Source organism: Stylophora pistillata, chromosome 3, assembly GCF_964205215.1.
Source record: "Stylophora pistillata chromosome 3, jaStyPist1.2, whole genome shotgun sequence".
Lineage (NCBI taxonomy): Eukaryota > Metazoa > Cnidaria > Anthozoa > Scleractinia > Pocilloporidae > Stylophora > Stylophora pistillata.
This window is the reverse complement of record NC_142521.1, coordinates 26761443-26769805: the sequence shown is the minus strand read 5'-3', so window position 1 is coordinate 26769805 and position 8363 is coordinate 26761443. Positions and strand designations below refer to the sequence as shown.

Sequence of the window (8363 nt, the reverse complement as noted above, 5' to 3'; positions counted from 1 at the left end):
GAAGACCATATATCTAAGAACACATTCACCAGGAACCTCTTTCCGTCCTTTACAAATCTCTATCACCCAGAAGGATACGTTGGCGAGGTGTGGAAACTTCGAAGCCCATCGCGGCTTCTTTGTTTGATATATTTCTTGCATATTGCTGTAAATTCGTTTCCTTTCCGTATACATAACGTTTCCTTAAATTTTCCCGGTCGTTTTTCACAAGATGCCGGTGCCATCGAAAATCACTACCTCGACAAAGACGGGAGGCTTTGAAGAACGAGGCATAACACAGCAGACGCTATTCTTAATCAATGACATGTAAATGAGTGGCCGGGTATTCTGCAGTTTAGCCAAGGGAATAAATGCGATTTGACGCCTGTAGATGTCAAATTGGAAGAACTCAGAGCGCAAGCTCGGAGCTTGACCTTGCCACTTGAAAGCCACGTCACGTTATATGCGTATGGTGTTCGAGGTGTTTCTTTTGTAAACAATTTCCCACTTTGCGGTATGCAGTTATGTCAAATCTAGTGAAGCGCGTTGTTTGTGTTGTGCGCGACAAACAAGATTGTGTGTGTTGTTGAAGTTTCAGGCTGAGTGGATCCTCGCATAATGATTATCTTGGAGGAAAAAATCAATGGTATGATTGGAGAATTTGGGGTTTCAAACTCTGTTGAAACCAACACAATATAACACAATAATGACAGCCGCCCCTACCCTCAGGCGATCCATAGAAGAAGCACGAAATCACATTTATCGACAATACGTGCAAGTGTGCTGTATGGCTTTCTGACGTATTTGAAATATGTGGGAAATTGTGTATAGGTCAAAACATGTTTCGATGTCAGTGTTTTAGTCAAGCTTTTTGTTAGCGATGCAGCAGTTTTTCTGGAAAGTTTTACGCTGTTTCAGTGTCAAGAGCTTCCCATATGTTCCTCTCGTTTTAATGAATATTCGTCTTACGCTCGCACATTCCTGCTCTTCTGACACAAGCTTTACTTTCTCTTGTTTTAAAACATACCTTAGAATATGATTTTCCCAAAACATGTCGTCCGTTTGGTGCAGGATAGCGGCGAAGTCTTTTCTCCCAACTGAGCGTGGTATTAATAGAATTGATCAAGACCAAAATTCGAACCCAGACTAGAAGAAAACATATCCGGGCACATCCCATTTTACTAACAGTGATGTTTTTGTAACAGCCTGCATACATAACCACTGCTATTTTTCATGCATGGTGAGTCTAATTTCTATTCTTTTTTTATATCTGTTTAAAGTAGCCTTTGTGGCCTCGAAAACATGAAGAAAAACAATGGAGTTCCCACTCAAAGGCGAGGTTGACAAGGCTTAATTGTATGCGCTTAATAATCACTATTGTCGTGAAAGAGTCCTTTGCGTGTTGATGATAAAGGGGTTATTTCTTGGCTCTCTACGCATCACTTGTTCATGGACTAACAATGACTGTGGCTCTCTGTTTTTGTTTATCTAACCTGTGTGGTGTAAATGACACTGCGAGTGTTGCGTGACGTACTGCGTTACATTATAATTGGTTTTTTTGTACATGAGTAGTGGTTTGATTTTGTTATATAAGCCGGCAATCCTCGTGGTCACAGTTGGCCGCCATCTTTTTGTGTTAGTAAGGACTTTCCGAACCAGAACGCGACGCACCTGAAACGTCACCGGAAGTAATTTGCTCACAAAGTGCTTCACTGCGCATGCTTGGCGCTAAACTGCAACGCGTCTTCTTCATGTTCAGAACACGAGGTTGGCACTTGCAGCGTTTCCGGAAAACGTGAGTTGTTTCTACTGAATTTGAACTAGAATTAAATTTTCTTTTGCTACCTTAAAGGCAAAACTGTTTTTCTGAGTCCATGAAAGTGTTATTTATTGTAAAAAAATACCAAACAAACATTTTAATTTGCCTTTTATTGCAGCATAGTTAGTAGAGGGGATGGTAATGAAACCCGATAAACATCAAAGGGTTAAACAACAGCGCCGTCGGCGATTTTGAACAGACCCGTCACGTGACTCTGACCGTGCACAAGTTCATTCAATATGGCGGACGGTGTAGACGATCGGCGATCAGTTTGTGTGGTGAGAAGATTTTGAGGCGATCTTGGGTATTTTGGAAGACGATGACGAAGTAGAGGAACAATTTTCCGTCGCAGTTAGAAATGTAAGTTGAAAACGTAGCAATTTCGAGTTGTAATTTTGCACTACTGAGCTTAAATTTGCCACAGATGGGCTACTCGACGCGTGTAGAAACGAAATTCAACAAACGCTCGCGTATAAACCATGCTTATATATTGCCGTTTCTTCAAAGGCAATCTTCTTTAGGGCTCCTGCGAAACAAGGAAGACTTATAAAAAGCTTCTAAAGAGCTCAAATCTCCGGAATGTAGTGATTTGTCGAAATTATTTTAAGCGGCAAACCTTGTAATCGATAGAGCTTCGCGACTTCACGATACTCTCTTGATCGAAAAAAGTGGCCACCGAATTTTTATTTTTAAACTCTTAAGCAGTTTATTTATTGTATAATGGTAATGTTTGTAATATCTTTGTAGGCTCAGCGTCAAGAAATTTTTTGTCATGACTGCGGAAAGAAATACAAAACAAGAGGAGGTTATGACAGACACGGGGCTGCAAAACACAACAATCAACAGGAAGGATTGGAGCAGGTGCAACAGTTGAGCCCGAGTGTTCTTGTAGAAATAACTGACCGTGCTGTCCGCAGTGTTAAGGAAAGGAAAGTTTTTACAGAAAATTTAAGGAAGGAGCTCAGCAATTACTCATACCAACAGCTACAAGAAGACAGCAATGAATTCTCTGCTATCAAAGGAATCTATGAAGGATATACAAGAAATGGAGATGTAGAAAAGTTTTATGGCAAATATTATGCAACAGTTGCTGTAAAGTCAACCCAATTCTTCAGTGGACTTTCTAGGAATGCAGCAACACTACTTGCAACCAAAGTTGCTGACTGTTTGCTGGCATACTCTAAGCAACAAAAACACTCTACTGAAAGCAGTCATAATATAAAAACTGTGTTGTCAGTCAATTAAGTCAATTCATCATTGAGGAGATTAATCACGTAGCATAAGTGTACATTTTGTATTATAGACACAATTATCTCATGTCAACTGATGAAGATTTTTTAGTGCATGTTCACATAACAATGACAGAAAGGGTATAAAAGTTTGATTATATTGGGAGCATATAAAACAAGAAATATAATTTATTAAAGATCCATTCCCAAGTTCTTATAATCTATATCACTGGTAACTTGAATGAATTTCATTGCTTTACCAAACCTGAATCAAAGTTTAAAAAAATTCAGAGTTAACATTACATTTATTGTCCTCACTGCAAATGGTGGTACTGATCATAAGCTACTAATTAAGAAATCAAAAAAATAATGTGAATTATCAGTCCTATTCCTGCCTTTGTTGGTCATCACCTTGACAACTTTTACTAATTTCCTTGCGTAAAGCCCTTGCTTTGGTTTGGGTTGCCTTGATCCTGTAATGCTGAATGACATCCTTGGCAAAAGAGAACGAGTGTACATGTACATACAGACTAACAATGCCACGCAAGACATCCTTACAAACCTTACTGTCCGGCTCAAGTTCTGCATCTGATATCATCAAATTGTTGTTAGCATGGATGTCACTATCACTGGTTGCTTTGTTAGTGATGCTGGAAATATCCAATCTTTGCAAATCAGGCTTTGATGTGAATTGCCTAAAATGACATTCTGTTTTTACTAAAAAAAAATATTTGCTGTGCAGGCTGAGTGATTGACCAAAGCCCCCCACGATTCAAAGCTGACACAAGTTTCTGGCTAGAGTCAGTTATGCACTCCAGTTTCCCAGCTTTCAGTATTGCCATAGCTTGTTGGCTCTCCACTGAGTTAGTTCGTCCATGTTTTTTGTGTAAGTTGTGCAGAACATAACTGCCAAGATATTGGATCCCAGCTTTCTCCTTAACTACAGTTTCAGTTTTTTTCTACATGGCAACTTAACATCAGTAACTTGTTCCCAGGCTCTTGTCTTGTCCTTTCCGCCCCTTGTGTTGCCACTCTGACAGGACACTGTTCTCTGCATTCTTAGTGTGTTACTGTTATACCCAAATGTTTTTATATCAGGGTTGTCACTGCGTCTACCCAGTTTCTGCTGGCCCCCGAAGTACTCCTCTACTTGATCCTGGCAGAACCATTCTGTTAGGACAAATTCAAACCCTTACTTGAGCAAAAATTTTGTCACCTCGACAGCAGAATGTACAGATATGCAGAAGCCCTCATATGTCTGCCATGAGAGAAACATTTGGTTTCTGGCATTCTGGGTGAAGTTACCCGGTCTGTTGTCAACATTCTCTTTCCAAGTCCTCAGATAGTCTAGGAACTCCATCAACCATGCAAATCTAGCAAATAAAAGAAAAGTCATTAATTACTGTTTCTTGACTTGAATAAGGCAATTAATAAAGTAAAAGATACCTCCACATAATAAGTACTCCACTATAAAAATGCACCTAAGCAGCTTTAATTGATTTACTAATTAAACAGAAGCTTTTTAAAGCAAAATAAATATTCCGATAAAAACCCCCATTGTAAAATTAAAAAATAGTATTTTATCACATTTAAATGTTGTTAGGTAGAAGGCCCTTTAATAGGGATAACCTCTGGGCCCTCCTTTTCAGGATTTGTAAATTCTGAATGAAGTATTATATATTTAGAAACCATTAACAATGGTTGATTTTATACCCAGGGTTAACATTGTATTTTGCTAAATAATACTTTATAAATTAAACAAAATTTTAAAAAAATCAACAACACACCTTTCGTCATTAACAGAAGTATAAGGAGCCAAGAATGGTTTGCGCTTTCTCTGATGCTCTGTCATGCTTCTCACATTGAGACAATCAAAGAAGCCATCGATCACTTCGCAGAGTTTTGCAGTTGCTGCTGTGCCTGGAGGTCCAAACGTCTTCAGAACTGCAGCGACTGATGCAGTCAGGACTTGTGCAGCAAGATTCACCCGCATGACAGAATACGGGGTCAGGTTTACATGCTCGTATGACAGCCTAGGCAACAGCTTCAAGCCATTGTCTACATCCTGATAGAAAATCTCTGTTTCTTCTTCGTCATTTTCGCCGTTTGAACTGCATTTGAAAATAAAGTAAAACACAACTAAGAAAGATGAAAATTAACCTTCCAGAAAATTCCAGAGAGATCGTAAATAAACAAAACCTTATGGAAAGCGAGAGCACATGTCTTCAATTTCTACTGTAAGCTTATATCGCAGCCGTACTTACATATTTCGAAATCTTCTACGTCGAAGTGTTTTTCACAGGTAGACACCTTGTCGTTTTCGATCCTTTTTCGAAATTCATGGTCGATCTCACGCGTCTTTGTGATTTCACTCAACCAATCGTCCCGCCACTTCTTGTGTGCCTCGTCCTTCGCTGCAGACAGCTTCCAAATACCGATCCCTTTCGTTCTTCTACAACTCCCACAGCCAAACACAGCGCAGTTATCTCCAAGCATGACGACTAATGAGTAGTGTAGCTATAACACTTATCGAATCGAGATTAATCTAAGCTAAAAATCTGGCGAAATACAGTGTGAGTCTCTGCACATTCACGTCACTCCGATCTCCATGTTGATTTTCCATGTGCACGGTCAAGATCGCGTGACTAAGGGAAAGCCATAACAAAGACATCGGCCTCTGATGTTTACCGGTTTTCATAACCAGTCCCCTCTACTAACTATGATTGCAGGTCGAAAACTGGCAAGTAAGTCCAATTTAGTTTATTAGAAGATTCAATTTCCTGTTCTGCTTAACTATACGATGAAAGTGAATTTGAACTTTATATCTATGTTCTTCATTGAAAACAAACTAAAACAGACTGTTCTTTTTTCAGTGCAGTAATGTGATGTACTGGACAAGCGAGCATGATGCCTGTTATGCAGAGAGGTTGTTTCCGAGAATCCGTTCAAAACAAGAAAGGGTTCGTCGCAAAGAAGCAAAATTTGGGATAGAATAGCCAACACTTTGAATACCTGTCCCAAGCCTTTCTTTGCTCTGGAAGAAAGGTCCGAGTAAATAAATATCGTTCTTGGAAAAACCGAAACTCAGTCTTACACTCATCATCTGTCATAGAATGAAGATCGAAGCGACCATACTTCTAATGAGGAAATTCGAGATTTTCAGAAGAATTTGAATTGTACAACAGGGCAAACTCTGTATCATCAATATTTCCATCTTGATAGGCAAACAATAACCTTCCCTAGCCTCTCTGAATGTTGCCATTTATGACGTATAACGGCAGCTATAAAACAAAAATATGTTTAGCGGAGTTTAAAGCAACCTTCACTTATTTCATTCAAACGCGACAAAAACATAGGCAATTTTTTGGTCAGAAGTTCATTCCAAACTAATGACCAACCCGGCACTTTTAAATGCGCTCGCGCACGATGCAAAACTTGTCCCCTCACTCACAACGCTGAGAAAATATCGGGACTCAAGCGATCCATTAACATCACCGATCACTTCAAGTGCACCTCCGCCAACGTTATCTATTGCATAACTTGCACTTATTGCAAAATGTTATACATCGGCGAAACAGGAAGACGACTAGGTGACCGATTCCGAGAACACCTTTGCGATGTGGAAAGGAATGACAAGGATGCATCTAAACCAGTCGCTAGACACTTTAAATAATAAGCTTAGTTTTATCAGGATTCAAGAGAAGACGGTTTGCGAAGCACCAGTTTCGAATCTGTAGAAGATCAGCGTTAAGATCAACAACAGTCTTAGCCCAGTCTTGGACTGGGAAAGAAATGTAAAGTTTTGTGTCATCGACGTAACTTTCAGTAAGACAGGACCGGGGGGCGAGGGGTAAATAGTTTACATAAATATTAAACAAAATGGGTCCGAGAACGTTTCCTTGTGGCACGCCTGATACAACGGGTAGAGGATCAGACAACGCAGAATTTATGCGTACTATTTGTCGTCTGTCAGAGAGATAGCTGGCGAACCAGGCTACACTGGATGGCGAGATTCCAATATCCAGCAGTTTGTTGAGCAAAATTCCATGATTTATCGTGTCGAAAGCCTTGCTCATATCAAGTAAGACAACAGCGGTAATTTTCTTCAAGTTCTCGTCAATCGCACTTAAGATAGCATCAGTTGTTCGTATTAAGGAGGTTTCCGTAGAGTGCAGTTTCTTATTACCACTTTGCCGAGTAGATAACGGTAGTCTGGAAAAGCCGGAATCCGGAATTCCGACGGAATTCCGCCGGAATATTTCAACGTCTGTTTTTTTTTATTCAAAATGACTCCGATGATTTTCCGAAGAGTGTACGAGCTCCGAATATACTCCGATGATTAACACGAATATTATTCAATGGTTTCCGAAGTTACCCAGAGAGCCCTGAATTTTTGAAGGCTTGTTTTTTAAATTCTTCTTTTTTTTTTTTTCAAGATTTTTCCGAAAAGTGTACGAGCTCCGAATATATACTCCGAGGATTAACCGAAAACTATCCATGGGTCTCCGAAGTTACCCGGAGATCCTCGAGGAACAATCGAACCCCCTTCTTCATTTGTTTTTTATCGACTTTTTTAATTTCATCTTTTGTTTATTTTTAATTATTAACTTATCTATTTTTTAACGGTCGTGAAACTAAATAATAAACAGCAAATCATTCGTCAAATTATAGGTTAACATGGTCAGCGTCTCTTTAATCGGATCTCGATTATTCATTAAAAGGGTACAAAGAAAATATGGCAATGCCTTAGTCAGTCTGCCATTTATTCGATTACAATTCCGGGAAAGCACTGCTTAACGAAAGCGATAAGCTCTTCCCTTAGAGACAGGCCTCCCTCAGTTCTCCTCAACAGAGCTTGGAAGTGGCCTGTATGGAACCAGGGACGACGTGTGCACAGACATGCTGTGTTAATATGGTAGTATCTTCTTTGTGCTCTTCCTAACTTCCAATATTTTGTGCCATCTAAGTACAGATTTGGATACCAGTCCACCTCTAAACGTCCAATGACTGCCATGCTATCAACAGGTTGAGAGTCTTTTTGAAAGCTTCCTTCACATCCGTTACATTTTGAGATGTTTCCTTTTAGCTTCATTTAAAAGAAAGGAATAGGGGATTCAGGAATGATGGGTTTCGGCGGTAACGGAAAACCTAGGGGCACGGATGGTTGGAGTGGACGCGTACCGCTAAACGAATGCTGCTGCTAGAAGACATCACCGGCGACAGCCTTTGGCTAAACATAGATGTCATAAATGACTGTGGTAACGGCTCTGGGAATCCAAAAGGATGATTTTGGCCAGCCCCTCCCATTGTTGTGGCCACGTGAGACACCTTGCTGG

The 8363-nt window shown here is 39.9% G+C and overlaps 1 protein-coding gene and 1 long non-coding RNA gene across 5 annotated transcripts; one reads left to right on the top strand and one right to left on the bottom strand.

Annotated features, from left to right (window-relative positions):
* The first annotated feature begins 492 nt into the window (after nt 1-492).
* Nucleotides 493-3403, top strand: LOC111332604 (uncharacterized). 4 transcript variants are annotated; one of them, XR_015998716.1, is made up of 4 exons: nt 493-625; nt 1012-1219; nt 1917-2158; nt 2546-3403. It is a non-coding gene; the product is annotated as an uncharacterized LOC111332604 (long non-coding RNA). The 4 variants fall into 4 exon arrangements; XR_015998715.1 differs by having other exon boundaries at nt 1012-1774; XR_015998713.1 differs by having other exon boundaries at nt 1012-2158.
* LOC111338962 (uncharacterized) lies at nt 3199-5763 on the bottom strand. Its single transcript, XM_088753334.1, has 3 exons — nt 5292-5763; nt 4815-5138; nt 3199-4400 (listed from the first exon to the last, which is right to left on the bottom strand). Exons 2-3 carry the CDS (start codon nt 5018-5020, stop codon nt 4220-4222), a joined length of 387 nt encoding a protein of 128 aa, XP_088609460.1. The 5' UTR covers nt 5021-5138; nt 5292-5763; the 3' UTR covers nt 3199-4219.
* Between the last annotated feature and the right edge of the window lie 2600 nt (nt 5764-8363).

What these genes read in the sequence shown, in the direction of transcription:
- LOC111338962 (XM_088753334.1), bottom strand. Translation starts at nt 5,020, where the DNA reads ATGCGGGTGAATCTTGCTGCACAAGTCCTGACTGCATCAGTCGCTGCA. An exon ending in ACTTCTGTTAATGACGAAAG is followed by an intron (nt 4,401 to 4,814) that starts GTGTGTTGTTGA and finishes TTTATTTGCTAG; the next exon opens with ATTTGCATGGTTGATGGAGT.